Raw genomic sequence first — 22,742 nt, 5'->3', positions numbered from 1 at the left:
ATGGCTCCATTTATCGACACTACACGTCCGAATGACATTGGACCTGACCAGCTCGGGAAGACGAGCATGGTCACCACCAATCACCTAAAGAACCAAGCAGCACCAGACCTAGCTCGCGATACCACCACCACCGAAATCAAACCCTTTCCACCTGACGCCATTCAAGGCCTCCTCGCCAAGTATCCTCGCCTCAATGTCAACGACATCGAGACCATTTACACTTGCACCCCAATGCAGGAGGCGATCTTGCTGAGCCAAGCTCAGGGGATCAATGACTACATTATTCGTGCGTCCATGGCAGTTCATCCACTGAACGGGCATCTTGTAGATGTGCACCGGCTCCAGTTGGCTTGGGCAAGAATCGTTCAGCAGTCTGCCATCTTGCGAACCGTCTTCGTTCCCTCGACAACCGGCAAGCGTCTGTTCCACCAGGTTGTCCTCCAGCATGTACCCACTGGAATCAGAATGGTGGAAATGGATACCCCAGAAGCCTTATTCGAAGAGGCTGCTGACTGGGAGAATGATCGAGTGGCTCTCCACCGGCTGACATTCTGCAAAACTCCCGGCAATCAGGATTACGTTAAGGTGGAGATGCACCATTCCGTGGCAGATGCCCATGCCAGCCTGAAGATATTCCATGAAATCATGCGCCTCTATGACAGTCCTGACGCTGAGCTACGGGGTCCTGCGTTCCGAGAGTTTGTGGAACATCTCCAGGCGACATCCGAGGATCAAAAGATCGGATACTGGAAGGAGTTCTTGGACGATGCGCAGCCGTCACTGTTCCCCCAGCTCCGGGTTGGCGCGCACCCTAGGAGCCCTACCACGAGGCGCAACCGCCAACTGAAACTGGACCGCAAGCGAATTCTGTCGCTGGTTTCCACCTCGAAAGTGAGCTTCTCCACGTTCTTCCACGCCGCTTGGGCTGTGGTACTGCGTGCATACCTCGGAAATGACGATGTTGTATTTGGGTATATATCCTCCGGACGACACAATGTGCCTCTCCCTCAGATCTCCGAGGCTCTGGGCCCGTACATCAGTATGATGATCAATCGGGCGAAGCTGGAAGACTCTACATCCCTCATTGACCTTGCTTCGGAGCTTCGAAAGAACGTCGCGAGTAACCTCGGATACGAACACTGCTCGATTTCGAGGATTCAGCAGGCCATGCAGTCCAAGACCGGTGTGTTCAACACCTTGCTTGATGTGCAACGCCGCCCCAAATTGAACAGAGCCTCTTCTAAACTGTACCTGGATTTGGTTCATGTCCATACTGTGTCTGATTATGATCTGGTCTTGAATATCGAGGACACTGGCACTGAGCTGCTTGCGAGGTTTGATTACATAGCTGGGATTTTGGGAGAAACGGACATCGACAATATAGCAGCCTGCTTCTCGACAGTCGTGGACCAGTTCCTGGAGAATCCTGGGCGACGGATCCACGAGATGGAACTGTCTAATGCCACCCACCGTGCCCGGCTGACGCAGTGGAAGACTAAACCTCTGAGTGTCATTAGAGCCTGCGCCCACAATCTCATCGGAGCTACGGCTGCTCGCCAGCCTGATGCAGAAGCCATCTGCTCCCTCGACATCTCACTCACGTACCAGCAAATGAGTAGCATCAGCGATGGTCTGGCGATGCATTTAATGTCACTAGGGGTTGGACCTGGCAAATTCATTCCAATGTGCATGGATAAATCGCCCTGGACAGTCATCACGATGCTCGCAATCATGAAATCGGGCGCTGCCTTTGTGCCGGTCGACCCAGAAGCTCCGGCCAGTCGAATGGACGATATCCTCGCAGACACGAAGGCGACCGTGATTGTCGCATCGCGCAATACATCACAGTCACTAGGAAATATTACAAGCAGCCAACGTGTCGTCGTTGTGGATGAGACCTTTCTGCACACATTTGAGTCCGCTCCTGATTGTTCCCACCTTCTTTCAGACGTCGATTGCAATGCTGCAGCTTATGTCCTATTTACATCCGGCTCAACGGGCAAGCCCAAGGGTGTGGTTGTTCCCCATGAGGCGCTATGCTGCAGTATGTATTCGCATGGACCCGCCATGGGAATCGAGTCAACCAGCCGTGCGCTCCAATTCTCATCATACACCTTTGATGCTGTCATCGCAGAAACATTGACTATACTCCTGCACGGCGGCGCCATCTGTGTACCATCAGACGAGGATCGTCTTGGTAATATCGCCCGCCCGATCAACGCTCTGCGCATCAATTGGGCAATGTTGACGCCGACATTCGCGCGCCTCCTCGACCCTGATACCATCCCGACGCTGCGTACGCTCGTTTTGATCGGCGAGGCAGTAGATCAAGAGAGTGTGAACAGCTGGATAGGAAAGGTGCGTCTGTACAACGGCTATGGGCCAACAGAGACGTGCGTCGTTTGTGTGGCTTCGTGCTTCTCAGATGATCTCAGCTTGTCGTCCGATATCATAGGCAAGCCTGTCGGCTGCAGAGGATGGGTGGTCGACCGGAATAATCACAACATCCTATGCCCACCCGGTGTGCTCGGCGAGCTCGTCATCGAAGGGCCAAATAATACAGCCGGCTATCTAGGCGACCCTGAAAGATCCGCCAAGTCTTTCATTGAGCCTCCAACCTGGGCTTTGGATTTGTCAAGGCAGTCCTCCCAGCCGCTGTTCAGGTTCTATAAAACGGGTGATCTTGTCCGGCAGCTCAGCGACGGCTCTCTCAGATTTGGCGGACGATGCGACAGCCAGGTGAAGGTAAGAGGACAGCGTATGGAGCCTGGAGAGACCGAACACCATGCCCTAAGCAGTGATCTGGTTGTTCAGATCCTGGTGGATGTACCAAAGTCCGGGAGCCTGAAGGGTCGCCTAGTCGCTGTGATTATGCTGAAGGGGCTTTTCGCGCCGAAAGAACCGATCCCTTTACAACTAATCCTCGAGGATCAATGGGGCGCTGCACTGGAATCACTGGGTCGACTACGCGACAAGCTGCAATCTGTTCTACCCAGCTACATGGTGCCCACCACCTGGATCCCGGTTCAGAATGTCCCGCTGCTCTCGTCTGGGAAGCTGGACAGACGAGGAATCCAGTCATGGTTGTTGAACTTGGACGGCACAACTGTACGAAAACTATGTGATCTGCAGAATATGCGCTCGATGACGACCTCTACGGTGGAAGACGAACTCAGCTCGAACGACACACTGCGACAGCTACGAGCAATATGGAGCGAGGCATTGAATGTCCCTGAGGCTACCATTGGTGGTCAGCGGCCGTTCCTTGCATTGGGCGGCGATTCTATCAGTGCAATGCGAGTGGTGTCGAAAGCGAGAGCCAAAGGGATTCGAATCGCCGTCAAAGATATCTTGCGATATGGAACTCTCGCTGCAATCGCACCGCATATTCAACTGCTTGATGCTTCGGGAGTGACCACCACCACCTGCAGGACGCGAGCGAACGAAGGATCTCGCTTTGCTTTGACGCCAATCCAGGCCCTACATTTGAACGCCGTCCCCAGCGGCACGAATTATTTTAACCAGAGCTTTCTCCTACAGGTAAAATCGCGGACGGAGGCGAACGATATCCGCCGCGCGATCAATTCCCTTGTACGCCAGCATTCGATGCTACGAGCTCGCTACGCTAGGGATTCCGATGGTACGTGGTGGCAGACGATTACAGAAGATGAGGACTGGCGTTTTAAGGTAACACGGTCTGTACCTTCTCTAGAAGCGGCTTTGCCTCTATTCACGGTGAGTCAGAGATCCCTTGATACTAACAAAGGTCCTGTTCTTTCCGTCGATCTGATCGATCTGGACGGCGGCACCCAATTCCTGTACATGGTGGCACACCACCTTGTGATTGACCTGGTGTCCTGGCGCACGTTGTTCGACGACCTAGAAGGTGCACTGCGACCACAAAGCTCCATGTTGCCTTCTCCTCCGTCGTTCCAGGAATGGGCGGTTATGCAGCGAGAACATGCGAGCGGTTTGGACGCCATGTGCTCTCTGCCGTACAGTGTTCCTGCACCTCAATTAGATTACTGGGGTATGGAGACGCAGCCGAATTTGTATGGGGATACAGTTGCCACTACGTTTTCTCTCAACGAGAAGACGACCTCGTATCTTCTTGAAGCAGCCAATCACTTACTGCGCACGGAGCCGGTGGAACTCATAATGGGAATCATTCTACATGCATTCCACTCGAAGTTCTCGGACCGTCCTATCCCGGCACTATTTACGGAGGGTCATGGTAGGCAGGGGTGGTCTGACGACGTCGACGCCTCTCGCACAGTCGGCTGGTTTACGGCGATATACCCCATATGCATTGATTCCGACAGCTGCACCAACGTGATGGAAACTGTCAGGCGAGTGAAGGACGCCAGGCGCAGCATCCCCAGTCAGGGCCTGGAATACTTTACCAGCCGGTATCTGAATGATGCAGGCAAGCAAGAATTTAAGAGCCATGAAGATATGGAGATCCTTTTCAACTACCAAGGGCTTTACCAGCAGCTAGAGCGGCCGGACTCACTTTTTCGAAACGTCTCTAGGAGGAGTCTCGACTTCCCGTCCGATGTCGCTGCAGACGTGCCGAGATTGTCTCTATTCGATATCTTCAGTGGCGTTGAGGAAGGATGCTTTTCGTTTACCTTCACTTGGTCTCCGCGCATGGCGCATCAGACTGGGATTTGTGAGTGGGTGCATGACTGCAAAATACTCCTGGAGCAATTTGGCCAGTCTGCTGCCAGTTCTCCCATGGCAACTCTCAGTGATTACCCTTTGCTGTCACTCACGTATGGCGAGCTTGATGCGACTTTGCGAAACTTCATGCAGCAGTCCAAGCTGGAAAATCTGGCCGATATTGAAGACGTGTACCCTTGTTCACCTAGCCAGGAGGGAATGATTGTCAGCCAGATGCGCCAGCCAGAGCGCAGCCTGTATAATTTTGAGACTACGTGGAAGGTCTCGTCGCTCGGAGAAGCAGCACCAGATCTTGACCGACTTGAGGCTGCTTGCGCTACAGTGATTATGCGACATCAGATTCTACGGACTGTCTTCTGCCAGACTGACCAAGAAGACACTCCGTTTGTACAGATCGTGGTTAAGGACCCTTCAACACTTGGCCTGCCACTGTCGCGCTCAATATCCTCCCCTCAGAACCTGATCATTACACCATCGGCTATCTTGGACAGCAGCCGTTTCCCCTACCATCTAGCCTTGGGAGAATGGGAAGACGGAGTATACTGTAAATTTGTCATCAACCACTGTTTACTCGACGGAAGTTGTCTGGGACTACTCATACAGGATATTTACTCCGCCTACGAGAACATCCAACTGCCCGATGCTCCCCTGTATAGCAGTTTTATTGATCACCTCCTGACCACCCCGTCGGAGTCCGCATATTCCTACTGGGAAACCCACCTCGCCGGGGTTAGTCGATGTCACTTCCCTGCCCTGAATGCGGCAAAGGATACAACACCAACATTCGACAGGGTCGATGTTATGTTCACTGGCGACCAAGTCGACGGCATCCGGATACTTTGTCGGGACCAGGGGGTTACTGTGTCCACGGTCATGAGCGCTGCCTGGGCTATGGTTTTGAAGGCCTATATGGGAAATGAAGCAGAGACTGTTTGCTTCGGGTACATGGCCTCTGGACGCGACGTTCCTGTTGATGGCGTGGATGAATTGTTGGGCCCCCTTCTCAATATGCTTGTTCAGAGGGTGGACCTACCCTCGTCCTTGACTATTGCCAATGTTCTCAGACAGGTGCACGAGAGTGTACTAGCCAGTCTGCCTCACCAGCACTGTTCCCTAGCGAAGATCCACAAATCACTAGGCATGAAAGGCGAGACATTGTTTAACACCTTGGTCAATGTGCAAAGACGAGAGTCAATAGGAGAGGCAAAGCCCGGTCAGCAAATACAGATGGCGATTACGGATTATAATGACCCGGCCGAGGTAGGTGTACTCCACTCCTTATGTCTCAGGTCTTGCCGACTCAGGAACTAATCTTGGTGTAGTTTGACATCATTCTTAATGTGAACGACACTACAGAGGATATCACTGCCAATATTCACTTTTGGACTTCTTGCATTGACCACGGCCATGCGGAAAACATCAGGGCGACACTACTCAGCATACTTGATTCCATGATCCGAGCAACGCGCACATTCATCAGAGATATTGAGTTGGTCGCTGAACACCACCACCAACAGATCATGAAATGGAATCCGGCTATTCCACATACTGTTACAGCATGCCTTCACCATCTCTTCGAAGCCCAGGTTGCTCGGCGTCCAGATGCACCTGCCGTCAGCACCACCGGGTCGGAAGGCAACTGGAGCTATGCTAGCCTAGACGACATGGTGACCAGGCTGGCTGCCCGCCTATCGAATCTAGGTGTTGGTCCGGAAATAGCAGTCCCATTCTGCTTTGATAAGTCTCCATGGGCCGTTGTAGCAATGCTGGCGATCCTCAAGGCCGGGGGTGCCTGCGTGAGCTTGGATCCCACGTATCCTGTTTCACGCCTACGAGATATCATTAGCATGACCAAGGCGACTGTCATCATCTGTCAGGACAGGCATATTGAAAAGTTTGAGGGGGATTTCAATCTGTCCATTGTATCCCTTACACCAAAGCTCTGGACGGCACTCGAATCGCGCACTATCGTCAGCACGCCAGTCAAACCGAACAATGCGGCCTTTGTCAACTTCACCTCCGGAAGTACTGGGGTACCCAAAGCGAGTATCCTCGAGCATAGATCGCTCTGCTCTGCCATGTGGCACCACCACCAGATTGATCAAATGGGGGACGCAACACGAGCGTTACACTTCTCGTCATACACCTTTGACATGAGCTTTGCTGAGATCCTATTCACCCTCTGCTCCGGCGGCTGCCTATGTGTCCCATCTGAAGACGAGCGCATGAACAACCTAGCAGCAACCATCCGCGCCCTCAACGTCAACTGGGCTTACCTCACGCCAACAGTTGCCGGACTTCTGGAGCCTGACGTCGTTCCCAGCCTCAAGACCATTTGTCTTGGTGGAGAACCGGTTCTAGACGGCCTGGTCGCCAAATTGTTGCGCCACGTCAGGCTGATCGCTACCTATGGCCCGTCGGAATGTTCTGTTGCTATATCGCGTTCAGAAGTCAAGGGTTTTGGGAACGGCCAGTTGGGCCCGGCGTCGGGTGCTCTTCTCTGGGTCGTGGACGCAGATAACCACAACAGACTCGTCCCCATTGGATCACCGGGTGAGCTTCTCATTGAGGGTCCGCTTGTTGGCCGTGGGTACATCCTCAAGGAGCATAACGACGCGGCTTTCGTTCAGGACCCGAGCTGGACAGAAACCTTGCGGGTGCCAGAGGATTCACCCTCTGGGTCCGGTCGACGTATGTACAAGACTGGCGATATCGTGCGGTTCCAGAATGACGGTTCCATGGTCATGGTAGGGAGGAAGGACACCCAGGCCAAAATCCACGGGCAAAGAGTGGACCTTGGAGAAGTCGAGCATCATTTGATTGAAGCCAGTGAGACAGTCCATCATGTGGCTTGCCTTGTCCCCAAGAAGGGTCACCTCGCCGGAAGACTGACTGCCATCCTCTCATCGATGGAGCTTGCGGATACGGCGATGGGGGCTGTGGCGAACGACATTCAAGTCCTCGGCGGCAAACATGTAAATGCCCAAGTCCAACGTCTCCGCGCCCACCTTGAAGACGCAGTCCCTGCGTTTATGATTCCTCGCGCCTGGGCCATGACCAAGACAGTTCCAGTTACCCTGAATGGCAAACTCAACCGGCGAGCATTGCTTCAATGGCTGGAGAACGTGGATGAGAGTATTTACGAAGCAATTCTCGCAGCCGAAACCACCAACAAACAATCCTATGAAATGAACGAAATGGAGAGGATACTGGCTTTGGCCTTCTCGCGAGTCCTCAATCTCCCCGAGACCCAGATCGGCCTGAATCAGTCATTTTTCAGCCTCGGTGGTGACTCAATCTCGGCTATCCAAGTGTCTTCTCGTCTTCGTGGCCAGGGTATCCGACTATCGATGCAGCATGTTATGCAGCACCGCACAATTGCTGATATTGCAAAGCATGCCGAGTATATCAAAGCTCTGGTGACTGAGATTCCAGCTGAGTCGCTGGAGACGACATTCCCGCTGACTCCCATCCAACGCTTTCACTTCGCCCACATGACACAAGAACGGAATCACTATAACCAGGGCTTCTTCTTGCGCATCAAAAAGAGTACGGACGGGGATACTCTGCTGCGGGCACTCCAAGCTGTACTCTCTTGGCACTCGATGCTGCGCGCTCGATTTTCGCAGGACGAACAGGGGCAATGGAGCCAATATATCCTCTCGGATGCCGATGCATCGTCTCTACAATTCCAGGTGACGTCGGGAATTGAGTCTCTGGAGGAAGCGCAGGACACACTACAAGCAGCACAAGAGGGTCTAGATTTCAGAAACGGTCCAGTCGTCGGGGCATCGCTACTTCTGCTCAACAACGGTAGCCAGTACCTCCATGTGACAGCGCACCATCTGATTGTTGATCTGGTCTCATGGCGCATTATCCTCGAAGATCTCGAGGAAGTCCTGTGCACTGGAAACATCAAAAGTCACCCAACCATGTCTTTTCAAGCTTGGTCGGGTCTTCAACTTGCATACTCCAGATCTGACAGCGGACATGCTGCTCTCGCGCCTCCCTCTGTACTGCCCTCTGAAACATGCCCTGCGGACTTTGATTACTGGGGAGTTTCTGACGCTCGGTCATACGGGACAACCATTTGGTCCTCCTTCGAGCTTGATCCCAGTGCGACAACAGCTCTTATCGCCAACGCAAATGACGCCCTGGGCACTAAGCCTGTCGATATATTCATGGCCGCGATTCTTACTGCCTTCATAACTACTTTCCCTGGGCGACGGATACCCTCCATCTATACCGAAGGGCATGGGCGCGAGCCCTGGGATGCAGAAATCGATATCTCCAGGACCGTCGGCTGGTTCACGACAATGTACCCCATCACGATACCCAAAGAGTCGAGCAGTTCGGACTTTCTTCACACGCTGCGTCTTGTTAAGGATATGTCCAGGGCCACACCGGCGAACGGCTGGCGATATTTCACATCCCGGTACTTGACAGCGGCCGGCCGCACTGCCTTCGCTGCACATGATAACATGGAAATCCTCTACAACCATCTAGGGCAGTACCAGCAGCTTGAGCGAGATGATGGATACTTCGAGAAAGCAACCCTTCCATACGATCTGCCAGAATTTGGCCCAAGCACTCCGCGGTCCGCCATATTTGAAATTGCGAGCGTCATCGAGAACAACCGCCTGGTATTTCGATTCGGTTACTCTTCCGAGTTAGGACGCCAAAGCAGCATTGCGAACTGGGCCCGTGAATGCCATAGCTGCCTTGCCGATGCTGCGGAGAAGCTGCCGAGTCTCCACGAGCGTCTGCCTACTTTCAGCGACTTCCCACTACTACGAAACCGGCTGTCGTATGGTGATTTGGAAAAGTTATTTCAGGGTCTCAACCTTCCAATATCCGATATCGAGGATATATACCCTTGTTCGCCGATGCAGGAGGGAATTCTGCTGAGCAGGGCCAGGCAAGAAGGCCTCTACGACACGGTGGATACTTGGAAACTCTATCCTCGAGCCAATATCTTACCAGTGGACGTGAAGCAGGTCGAATCCGCCATTTCGCTGGTGATAGTGCGGCACCAGGCTCTTAGAACCGTGTTTCTTCCGTGTGAGGGGGCAACCCCTTACGTCCAAGCGGTGCTGCGTCGAGTCACACCTCCCGTTATATACATCACGGCGAGAACCGCGGATGAGTTCCTCTACACTCGGCCAAGTCCATCTTCTTCGCCCGATGGAATTGACCTTGGATATCGATTCACGATCTGTGCGACAGATGTAGGGGAGGTCTGTTGTCGGTTGGAAATTAACCACGCACTTATCGATGGCCCCTCCATGGAGGTGCTAATGGGGGATCTTCTCAAAGCCTACGAGGGAGCTTTGGCGACTGCCTCACGGCCCCCTCTTTACAGTGACTTTATCTCATACCTGGAGAGTCACCCAGTTGATGCGGCACTCGAGTATTGGACAGAGCGCGTGAAAGACCTTGCTCCATGCAGATTGCCTTCCATTGATGCTGCCGAAGACGAGCCACCAGCATTCATGAGCACCCAGTGTAAACTGGATGTTAATCTTACCAATCGAATGCAGGAATTCTGCCGCCTGCACAGTACGACCACCGCGAGCATCATGAGTGTTGTCTGGAGCTTGGTTCTTCGAGCTTATACTGGAAATGAGACCGTGTGCTTCGGCTATCTATCATCCGGTCGAGCCGTTGCAGTACCGCAGGTGGAATCAGTTATTGGGCCGCTCATTACGATGATGATCTCGAGGGTTGATTTGGACGACAAAACGCCCGTTTTGGAGCTCCTTGGCAACGTTGGAAAGAACTTTGTGGACGGGCTCGCGCATCAGCATTGCCCGCTTTCTCGCATTCAGCATGCGGCAAGCGAAGAGGGACAAAAAGGCCCGTTGTTTAATACAGTTGTCAACGTGCAGAAGCGAGACTTTTCGAAGCAATCGTTGTCCACGAGCGTTGCCGTGGAGATACTTGATGTGCATGATCCTAGTGAAGTATGCTTGCCTACTTCCTTACATACGTACCATGGATACTAATCTTGCCTGCAGTACGACGTTACCCTGAACATTGAGCATAACGAACAGGAAATCAATATATCACTTGTTCATTGGTCAACCTGTCTCTCGACTGCGCATGCACAACTCATGCAAGAGACTATCATCCAGACACTCAGCTCCCTACTGGACAACCCATCAGGCACGGTCCGCGACGTGAACATGTTCAGCGAAGCTCATAAGGCTCGACTACTGGAATGGGCGCCAGTAATGCCACCGGCGACATTGTCATGCGTGCATGACATGGTGGATCGAGCAGTCAAGCTGCATCCCGAGAAAGAAGCACTCTGCACCTCGCACCTGTCAATGACATACCAAGAGCTCAACTGTCTATCCTCCCATCTTGCAGCCCATCTTGCCTTCCTTGGTGTTGGACCTGAAATCATGGTGCCCTTCTGCTTTGATAAGTCACCGTGGGCTGTCGTGACCATGTACGCCATTCTCAAAGCCGGTGGCGCCTGTGTTGTCTTATCCCCCGACTACCCCGATCTTCGACTCGCTAGCATCATTAATTCCACCAAGGCGTCGGTGGCGGTCAGTGATGAGAAATACGCGTCCAGGCTGGGGGGCCTTGTTAGGAAAGTCGTCGCCCTCGATGGTTCCAAGCAAACGGTTGCCAGTATGATTGACTACTTGCAAGCCCTGCCCGGTGCCCCTGTGACCAGTGCCAGCCCGGACAACGTTGCCTTTGTAGCATTCACGTCTGGATCTACCGGCACGCCAAAGGGGATTCTTCTGGAACATCGGTCTATTAGCACCAGTATTCGATCGCAGACTTTATCGCAGCTCATGTCTCGCGATCGCCGGGTCCTTCAATTCTCATCCTATACATTTGACGTTAGTATTGGAGAGATATTTACGACACTGACACACGGCGCCACAGTTTGCATTCCCTCCGAGTACGAAAGGATGAATGAACTTGGGGAATTCATGAGCGGCCAGCGCGTGGACTTTGCCTACCTGACACCGACAGTTGCTGGGCTTCTCAATCCTGACGCAGTCAAGCTAGATACACTGGTTCTTCTCGGCGAGCTGGTCCCGCAAAGCCAGATGCAGCGATGGACACCAGCGACAAAGGTTGTCCCCAGCTACGGACCAGCCGAGTGTTCGATTCTCTGCTCAGGCACCATAGTCGACAGCGCACATCCACCCGATGGGCTCATTGGCAAGCCTGCGGGCTCCCTGCTTTGGGTAGCGGATTCTAAAGACCCCAATAGGCTTGCACCGCTCGGGTGCTCTGGTGAACTTCTCATCGAAGGCCCATTGCTCGCTCGCGGCTATATCAATGCCAAGCAGACCGAGGAAGCGTTCATTGTCGATCCTGAATGGACACGGTCTGTGGGTGTACTCGGTGCTGGTGCAACACGCAGACTTTACCGAACGGGAGACATTGTCCGTTATGGTCTGGATGGATCGTTGGTATACCTTGGTCGGAATGACGCACAGGTCAAAATTCACGGACAGAGGCTTGACCTGGGAGAGATCGAACACCACATATCACGCCGGTGTATGACCAGTGCAGCAGCACTCGTGCCGAAGAAAGGGCACTGGAAAAACGCCTTGGTCGTTGCCTTTCCTCTGGAGAATGGCCATCATCAGTACAGCCAGGAGATGGAAGTAGTCGTCACTGACGCCGCATCGTCTCGCGTGAATCAGTTGCGAGGCGCATTGCAGAGCCATGTTCCAGAGTACATGGTGCCACGGGCTTGGATCCCCGTCACTGGCCTCCCAGTCACATCTAACGGCAAGATGAACCGGCGTGCTATCCAGACATTCATCGAGACCTTGAGCGTCGAGACCTGCGGACATTTGATAACGCTTGGCCGAGCGTCTGACCCCGCGCACCCTCTCAGTGACCTGGAAAAGCAATTTGTCTCTGTTTGGTCCAAGGTCCTGTCCATCTCAGAGGCCACGGTCGACATCACACAGCCATTCTTTCGCCTGGGTGGTGACTCGATTGCTGCAATGCATGCTGCCTCCCAGTTAAGGTCCCTAGGAATCCGCGTTGCAGTCCACGATATCCTCCGCTACCGCTCCATTGATGCACTAGCTGCGCTCGTGGCGCAGCGTCAGGACAGTGACGCGCCTGCTGTCCAGACTTCGCTGCGCTTGAGCGAATCCAACGGAGATGATTTCCCTCTTACCCCGATCCAGGCTTTCCACTTCCAGACCAACCCGGGAGGTGTCAACCACTTCAACCAAAGTTCCCTAGTGAGGCTAAGGCGTGCATTCGATGCGGATGCAGTCCGTGACGCGCTTGTAGCCCTCGTGGATCGCCACCCAATGTTGAGAACTCGATTTTCCATTGATTCGAGCGGGATTTGGAGTCAGGCTATTGTCGGAGAAGCATCCCAGTCCCTGCGGTTTTCAACTTGTACATTCGGCTCTATGGATGCGGCTCGCACGTCCTTTACTCTCGACCAGACCAGCTTGAACATCCAAGAAGGCCCGCTCATGGCTGCAAGTCTCGTTTCAATTGACGGCGGGGCTGGTACGGACCAGATCCTTTACATGGTGATCCATCACCTCGTTGTCGATCTCGTCTCGTGGCAGATCCTGCTACAAGATCTCGAAGAATCCCTCCTACACCGTCCACTTTCGCCTCAGCCTCTGTCCTTCCAGGCCTGGTCGATTGCTCAAGATGACTACGCGAGCCGGAATCTCTACCCAGCGAATGTCCTACATGGAGAACTTCCGCCACTCGTGAAAGACCCGGGATACTGGCAAATGGGCGACACCCCCAACATATACGCTCTTGCCAAGCGGTCTGCATTCACAGTCGACACGGAGACTACAGCAGTCCTATTAGGGCACGCCAATGACGCTCTCCAAACTGAGGGTATCGAGATCCTGACGGCAATCCTGATTTTATCCTTTGGTCAGATCTTCCAGGATCGCGAGTTGCCGGTTGTCTTCTGTGAAGGTCACGGCCGCGAGACCGCGCTCGACTGGGATCTCTCCCAGATTGTTGGGTGGTTTACTACAATATTCCCTCTTTGGGCGTCGAGCGTCGACCGGCATTGCCCTATAGAGCGACAAGTCGTGGAAATTCTGCGGTCGGTCAAGGACTGTCGTCGCAGGCTGCCCGGCAAGGGATGGTCGTACTTTGCCTCGCGTTATCTGCACGAGCAAGGACGATCGGAGTATCAAGGACATGGAAACATGGAAATACTGTTCAACTACCTAGGAAGCACGAGATTAAGCGCTACTCGTGATTCGCTCTTTGAGCCACTCGCTGTTGGTGATGTGTCTCACGTCGATATGCAAGCAACCAGGTCGGCGCTATTCGATATCACTGCCAGCCTGGAAGACGGGCAGTTGCGGTTCCAATTCGAGTACCCCGAGGGAACAGCGAGGGTGTCTCAAGTCGAAACATGGATAAATCAATGCCAGGATCTCGTCATCGCGGCGGCAGACGCTCTATGTCAGTTGCCGTCAACACCAACACTGGCGGACTATCCGCTGCTGGCCATCGATGACTATGTTGCTCTGGACGATCTGATACAGTACTGTGTCTCGCATCTGGGATTATCGAGTGCCAGTGAGATCCAGTCAATTTACCCTTGCGCGCCTATGCAGGAGGGTATCCTGCTCAGCAGATCTCGCTCGGCCGACGTATACAACGTTCAGGCTATTTGGAAGGCGAGCGATCTATCTCGGGCCCAGAGAATTGACGTCCAACATTTGCGAACAGCTTGTGCTCGCGTTATATCGCGTCATGATATGCTGCGCACACATATTGTCGAGTTTCACCACCAACAGTCCGGCTTCCTCCAAGTGGTGCTTGAGTCAGTCACGCCGCCGGTTCAAGTTGTCCAGTTGGCTTCACTCCGCGAACTCGAGAATCAATCGCCAGACAGGATACTTGTGGGCGGAAACCTCCCATATCTGATCACGCTGTGCCAAGTCCCGGAAGGTGATGTGTACCTTCGCCTGGATATCAATCATGCCCTGACGGACGGCACCTCGACTCGACTCCTGGTCCAAGACATTGTCCGAGCCTACCATGACGACCTGCCAGTTATCGGGCCCGGATACAGCGATTTTATATCTCACTTGAGTACAATTCGGAAGGAGGAGGCGCTCGCCTTCTGGACAGAGAGTCTTCAGAACGCTACCCCATGCAACTTCCCCCATCTCGTGCCACATGCATACGTGGAAAAATCCATCTTCAGCGCGATTGAAGTCGATCTGTCACCAAGTTCAAGCCAGGAACTACACGACTTCTGCAAAAAGCACAGCATTACACTGGCAAATTTCATGTCTGTGGTGTGGGGGTTGGTACTGTCGTGCTATGTAGGCACCGACTCTCCCAATGTTACGTTCGGTTACTTGTCCTCCGGCCGAGACGTCCCCATTGCCGATGTGAACAACATCTTCGGCCCTTTGATTACCATGATTGTTCGCAAAGCCGAGCTCCGGCCGGATGTGACGGTGCTGGAAATGCTAGATCGTATGCAGAACGACTTTACTGCGAGTTGGCCCTATCAGCACTGCTCGCTGAGCGATATCCACCACGCACTTGGCTTGAAGGGGAACCCTCTATTCAACACGATTATCAACGTGCAGAGGGTTGCCAGCTTGCACGAACCCGCGAAATATAATATTGCATTTGAGCCGCAAATGGGTCATGACCCTAGTGAGGTAAGAATTTCCCCTTCCCGTTAGGAGGACTGAAAGCCATCCTAATGCCCTTCGCTGCGCGACAGTATGATATTTCCTTCAACGTTGTTGACGGTAAGTCAATATCACTTTCTCTGGGATACTGGGATCGGTGCCTCTCAGAGGCCCAGGCTGCTGTTGTGTCTCGGACGGTACGCGCAGTGATATCTTCAGTCCTCGCGCATCCGGATCAGCCCGTGTCCAGCGTGTCTTTTGTCGAAGACAGAGACTTTGAGATAATGGCACGCTGGAATTCCGCGGTCCCAACCCCTGTCAACCAGTGTATCCAGGATAGCATCGAGACAAATGCTGGGCTTTACCCCGATGCCCCGGCTGTTTGCTCAACCGATCCCGAAGTCCGCCTCACCTATAAGCAATTTAACAACTTTGCGGACAAACTTGCAACTCAGTTGATACTACTGGGAATTGGACCTGAGTCTCTTGTTCCTTTCTGCTTTGACAAATCGCCCTGGACCTCGATCGCTATGGTTGCGATCCTGAAGGCCGGAGGGGCGTGCGTTGCTCTGGATCCAACTCAACCCAGCAAACGGTTGGAAGGTATAATAAGAGACTCCTGTGCGCGTGTCATTCTAGCAGCGCCACAGCACTCTTCTCGCTTCAACACCACCGTTCCTCATGTCTTGTCGGTGGACCAGCACACCCTACAAGAACTCCCGCCACTCGCCGATGAGGCACTAGCACGAGGAAGAGCAAACCCCAACCACCCAGCATTCGTCATCTTTACCTCGGGCAGTACGGGGACCCCCAAGGGTATCGTGGTAGAGCACGGTGCATTTTGCTCCAGCGCCCGGTCCCATGCCCCAATGCTTCGAATGCAGCGAGGCTCACGTGTTCTGCAGTTCGCCTCTCATACGTATGACCTGAGCATCGCTGAGACCTTCACGACGCTCATGGTCGGCGGATGCATCTGTGTGCCCTCAGAGTACGACCGGCTCAACCGCCTTGCCGCCGCGATCAACACAATGCAAGTAGACTGGATGTTCTTGACGCCGACAGTCGCTGCCCTTGTAACGCCAGAGAAGGTACCTACAGTGAGAACGCTTGTCCTCGGTGGCGAGCACGCGACCCAGAACAACTTTGCCTCCTGGGGTGGCCGGCCCGACGTCTGCCTCATAAACAGCTACGGTCCCGCGGAGTGCGCCATCTGGACGAACGCAAATATTGGCGTCGGGGTCGCCGCAGACACATCGAATATCGGGCCCAGAATTGGTTGCTCTTTATGGATTGTTGATGCTGGGGACCATGGCCGCTTGATGCCCGTCGGCGCTCGGGGGGAGCTGCTGATCGGAGGGCCAACGCTGGCACGCGGCTATCTGCACAATCCTACACAAACCGATGCTGCATTTATCCAGCCACCGGCATGGTCAGCCCGTTGGGAGGAGCTCGGTGATGGTCAGAGGTTCTACAAGTCTGGGGACCTAGCACGCTATAATCTGGACGGTACGCTATCCATACAAGGCCGGAAGGACACCCAAATCAAGATACACGGGCATAGAATCGAGCTGGGAGATATTGAAGGCAATCTTGTAGGAGTTTCAACTGTGGAGCACGCTGTTGTGCAATTTCCTAGATCTGGGATACTTGCCCGCCGGCTCGTTGCTGTCATTTCACTCAAAGGGCTGCCAGACCAGGTGGTCCAGCCCGCAGCACTCCAGCTTATTCAAGAGCCCGACCAGAGGCAGACGGCAGTACAGATGCTTGACACCATCCGCTCTGAGCTTGAACAACGGCTCCCCAAGCATATGATACCAACGCTTTGGATTGTCGTCGAACGCCTACCGCTCCTCTCGTCTGGAAAGCTAGACAAGAGAGCCACTCAAGCCTGGTTGAACAGCCTAGATGAAGAGACTTGTGCCCACGTGCAGGCGCTCTCGAACTCTGTCTCCAGGCCAGCCTCGTCGTCTCCGACAACTCCGATTGAATCTATCCTCCATCAGTTGTGGGCAGAGGTACTGAAGTGTCCACCGTCGGATATTCCCATGGATCTCTCCTTCCTGCGACTTGGAGGTGATTCCATATCTGCCATGCACGTTGTCTCGCGGGCAAGGGCAAGGAATATCAATATATTTGTCCAGGACATTCTCCGACTAGGTACAATTCGCAGCCTGGCCCAGCAGGCAAATGCGGCGGGACCGATCACGAAACCAAGCAATCACCAGGCTCGCTTCTCATTGCTTGGGTCGAAGGGCGACCAATTGGACGGTTTCATTGAGGATTGCGTGTCTCGTCTGGATCTACGCGCGTCGCATGATGTTGAAGATATCTTTCCCTGCTCTCCAATGCAGGAGGGTATCCTGATTAGCCAAGCGAGAGCCCATGACAACTACCGAGTTCGCGCGTTGTTCAAAGTCCTGGTCGACTCGAACCAGCCCGTTGATATGGATAGGCTGGCGCACGCATGGGCTCAGGTCGCTGCGCGACATCAAGCAATGCGCTCGGTGCTTCTTCAAGACACTACCGGGGATGCCAACTTCTTTCAGGTTGTGCTGAAGAGGTCCTTTGTGCCGGTGCGCATCGAGAAATGTGACACAGTCGCTCAGTTCCAACAGCTGCCCGACGTGAACGACTACGCAGACCAAGGGCCACCATACAGTGTTTCTCTGTTTAAAGTCACATCAGGCGAGGTATACTGCCAGCTTGTCATCAGTCACGCGCTTGACGACGGCTCTTCAATGCAGGTTTTGACTCGTGATGTTTGTCTCGCTTATGACGATCTGCTGCCTTCTGGACCACCGCCGCTATACAGCAATTTCATCTCATATCTACAGAACCAACCAGCCGAGGCTAACCTTGCCTTTTGGAAGACCTACCTTGACGGCGTTGTGTCAACCCACTTCCCAGTCCTGCGAACCACGCCAACTCCATCGCGCCAGACGCTCATGCTCGACGACAAGATCCAAGGACACGATGCGGACGCCGTGCACAAGCTATGCGAGACGCACGACATCACAGTCGCCGACATAATCAGGACAGTCTGGGCTCTCGTACTGGCGACATACACCGGCACGGAATCGGTGTGCTTTGGCTTCCTGGCCTCGGGCCGTGACGCCCCTGTCGAGGATGTGCACAACATCGTGGGACCACTGATCAACATGCTGGTCTTTCGTGCTGATATTGCACCGTCGATGAAGCTCGTTGACATTCTGCATGGGGCTCACGAGCGCTATGTGCAATCCTTGTCCCATCAACACTGCTCGCTCAAGGACATTTCCCACGGCATCGGTGCAGGACAGACGGCGTTGTTCAATACCCTTGTTAACGTACAGAGGGCCACCTCTGCCTTCTTCGCACATGAGAACGACTCATCCCAGCAGCCAACGATCATCTTGCGGAATGTTGATCTGCATGACCCTACAGAGGTAGTGTACCCACCGCTCCTTCCACTACTTATGGCTTCAGTGACTAAAATGATTATAGTATGACTTGAGTCTAGATGTGATGGAATCAAAAGCTGAGATACACATCATGCTTCATTACTGGACGGACATAATCGAAGCAGAACATGCTACGTCGATATTGAGTTTGATCACGTCCCTCATCAAGCAAATTGCGACAGAGCCCTTGCAATCCGTCCAAGAGCTGCAGCTGTTCGGCCAGACGGATTTGGAATTCATGGATCGATGCAGCCTCGCTACGTCGCCGATCGCCGATCGCTGCATCCACGAGGTGATCCAAGCACAGGTAGCCACAAAGCCAGTCGACTCAATCGCCATCGAGTCAGATGCTGGGTCCCTCACATACCGAGAGCTGGACGATCTGACCAATAATCTGGCGCATTTGCTAGTGGAGAGAGGAGCTGGCCCCGAGGTTATTGTCCCCTGTTGTTTCGAGAAGTCACCCTGGGCCATTGTAGCAATGCTCGCCGTGTTGAAATCCGGCGCTACCTGCGTCGCCATTGATCCGGACTACCCCTCTGAGCGCAAGCGGATGATCGTCGAAGACACTGGCGCTACTTTCGTCCTGACATCCCCGGCCCAGGCAACTTCAATAACAGACATCCAGGTGCCAGCTGTACTTATCAGCCCGGAGTACCTCCACGCCATGGTCTCTCTCGAGCGTCCGGGTCCAAGAACCACTGTCACTCCGAGCAATGCAGCCTTTATCGTCTATACGTCAGGGAGCACAGGCACGCCAAAGGGGGCGGTCCTCGAGCACCGGAATCTCTACGCCGCCTGTCGAGGACTCGAACGGCTGCTGATGACAAGTGAATCGCGGGTGTCCCATTTTGCGTCCTATGCCTTTGACGTTAGTATTGAGGAAACGGTGCTGGCATTGGCACGGGGCGCGTGCGTTTGCATTATCCCGGACAAGGACAGGTTAGGGGACCTTGCCGGGGCGCTGAACAGGCTCAAGGTGAACTGGCTGGATCTGACGCCGACTGTGCTTCGGATGCTTGATGCGGATGATCTGCCGCACTTGAAGACAATAGTCCTGGGTGGTGAGCTTCTACCGGATGACATCGCGGCGAAGTGGCACGACAGAGTGAATCTCTTCAATGCGTATGGCCCGTGTGAATGCACCATTAGTGCTACCGCGACAGACCCCCTCAAACCGGGCGACCGGGGTAGTGTCATCGGCCGGCCATTGGAGTCAAGGCTGTGGATAGTGGATGCGGACAATGATCGAGGTCGGCTGCTCCCCGTCGGTGCTGTGGGAGAATTATGCATCGAGGGCGCCCTCGTCAGTCGCGGATACCTCAACAACCCGGAGAAAACGGACGAATCGTTCATTGACGCGGCACTGTGGCCTGTGGGACAAGATGATGGTCGATCTCCGCGACGTGCCTACAAGACCGGGGACCTCGCACGGTGGAATGCAGACGGCACGATGAGTTACTTAGGGCGCAAGGACAGCCAGGTGAAAATCCATGGCCAACGACTGGAACTGGGCGAGGTTGAGCATCAGGTCCTCGCTTGCGCTGGCCCTCGAATGAAGTCTGCCATTGCAGCTGTACCAAAGCAAGGCTATCTCAGCCAGCGCCTGGTCCTGTTTTTTGTCCCTGACACTGCGCAACAGTCACCTGCAGCACCCTCGCGACAACCCCCGTTGATCCAGGACACAGCGCTCGTGTCAGGCGCTCTCAACGAAGCGGCGCAGACTAGAGACGACCTTAAAGCGCGACTTCCACGTCACATGATACCCAGTCTCTGGCTTCCTGTATTCGCAATCCCGACAATGCCATCGGGCAAGGCCAACCGTCGGCTTCTGCAACAGTGGTTGGAGACCGCCGACCAACAAACATACGCAGGGCTACTGTCCACCACCCACAAACTGACCACGGTCATCTCGCCCGCTACTGTGATGGAAGAGGACCTCCGTAATATATGGAGTGCATTGCTCAGTCAACCCGCCAACAGCATCAGCATGGATCAGAACTTCTTCGCTTCGGGTGGTGACTCCGTGCTCGCCATCAGATTCATCTCCCGCTGCAGGGCGCAGGGGATCGTTGCAAGCTTGCGCGACTTGTTTCATTATGGTACTATCTCTGCGCTCGCACCGCACTGTACGCGAGTCACCCAGGAACCACTGGATGCAACCATCAAGTCATCGCCGCCCAGCTCTCCTCGCGGCCTCGAGCAGACAGCGCAAGAAGCAGGCCTTCTCTCAATTGACCTGTCGACTGTCGAAGACATCTACCCCTGCTCCCCAATGCAGAATAGCATTCTCGCCATACAAAACAAGCAGAAGAACGCATGGTACGCCAGTTGGATCATGGAGTTGCGTGTCTCTGCGTCTCTTGCCCTGGAGGATGTCGCAAGATGCTGGCAGCAAGTGGTCGATCGCCACGCCATACTCCGGACGACATTCCAATTTTCGTCCATCAAACCAGATACGTTCTACCAGGTCGTCCTCAAGAGCTTCAGTGCCCCTGTGAGCTATGTCAGTCAAACAGCCTCCTTGGACCCCTTCAGCCCCTTTAACGCGTCACCGGACATGCCTGACAGCAATACGCCTCCGCACCGATTAGTTCTGGCCGGAGCCTCTTCAGGTGCAGTACTCCTCCAACTCCAATTGAGCCACACTCTATACGACGCTGTCTCCCTCTCCATCCTCTGGAACGACCTCGAGGCAGCCTGCGCAGGGTCTCTCCACGAAGTCCCCGCCGCTCCCAAATACCGCACCTTCATCGACTACCTCAGCGGCATAGACAAAGGAAAAACACTATCCTTCTGGAAGAAGCACCTGGCAAACACACGCCCCTGTCACCTGCGATTCCCCGCGCAGACCGCAACACCAACACCTTCAGCCGGCTCCTTTGTCAGCACCGTGGTCCCATTCACCAAGACGTCCCAAGCTCGCGCCTTCTGCCACGCACACGCAATTACATCTGCGAATCTATTCCAGGCCGCGTGGGCGCTTGCCCTTCGCCACCTCACTGGGTCAGACGACGTTTGCTTTGGGTTCATGCTCTCCGGGCGCGACGCGCCTATCTCCAACGTCGATGACATCTCAGGCCCCTGTGTCAATCTACTGCCGTACAGAGTGAGGCTTGCGCGGGGTGAGACCAGATTTTCATTGTCCACCCTGCTGCACGGTATACAGTCGGACCTAGCCATGGTTCTGATGGTAAGTTTGTCTGCCCCTTTTGTTTGCGGGAAAAGGAAGACACGCATAGACGGCTAACACCACACCTACCCCCGCGCAGAACCAAAACTGCTCGACAGGCGAGATCCAGGACGCGCTCGCGCCGCAAAACTCACACATTGAACATGCGCCCTATGCCCCCAGCCTTTTCAATACATTCCTCAATATGCAGCACGTCGCGAAACAGCCTCCGCACCCCCAGCCGGGAACCCAGCAAGCCCGCCCCGTCGTCAAGTTGACTGAACTCAGCGGATACATGACAGACGAGGTACGTACCATACCATACCGCTCTACCTATCCATCCCACCTTCATCCTCCAGCTCTCCATACTACGGTGCCCACCGCTCTGTTTTGGACGCCTTGACTGACTAACTAACCAACTCTTTGGCTATAGTACGCCGTATCAGTCTATGTCATCGACGACCAGGACGCCGGTGGCGAAATATCAGTCTCGTTCTGCTACTGGACGTCTCTTGTCCCCAATGACGCGGTGGATCTGGTATCTGGTGCGTTGGTACAGGCGCTGGATGCGCTGTTGCAGAGTGGATTGGATGATGACGTGCCGATGTATTAGGTTGATGACTCTTGTGGTTTTGTCTTTTGCCTTCTCTGTTCCGGTTGGGCGTATGCAAGTTAAATAGGCTTGGCTTAGGTGTTTTTAGGTTGCTGTTGATGTGAATGTACCTGGTTTTTAGGTCCGAATATAATGTTTCATTTGGCAATGCAAGATATAGCGATTCTTGGTGCGTTGGGGAACCTGCTGTCTAT

The 22,742-nt window shown here is 54.0% G+C and overlaps 1 protein-coding gene across 1 annotated transcript; it reads left to right on the top strand.

Annotated features, from left to right (window-relative positions):
* BDV14DRAFT_198344 (uncharacterized protein) lies at positions 1-22,548 on the top strand (the record flags this gene model as incomplete). Its single annotated transcript, XM_073772914.1, has 7 exons — positions 1-5,943; positions 6,006-10,646; positions 10,701-15,350; positions 15,416-18,748; positions 18,807-21,956; positions 22,036-22,242; positions 22,369-22,548. The coding sequence occupies 7 exons, from the start codon at positions 1-3 to the stop codon at positions 22,546-22,548; spliced, it is 22,104 nt and encodes a 7,367-aa protein (XP_073630205.1).
* Positions 22,549-22,742: the final 194 nt, after the last annotated feature.

Source organism: Aspergillus stella-maris (genome assembly GCF_047715825.1).
Source record: "Aspergillus stella-maris strain CBS 113639 unplaced genomic scaffold BDV14scaffold_15, whole genome shotgun sequence".
Taxonomy (NCBI): Eukaryota; Fungi; Ascomycota; class Eurotiomycetes; order Eurotiales; family Aspergillaceae; genus Aspergillus; species Aspergillus stella-maris.
The sequence above is the reverse complement of the archived record's forward strand: the minus strand, read 5'-3'. Positions and strand labels throughout refer to the sequence as shown.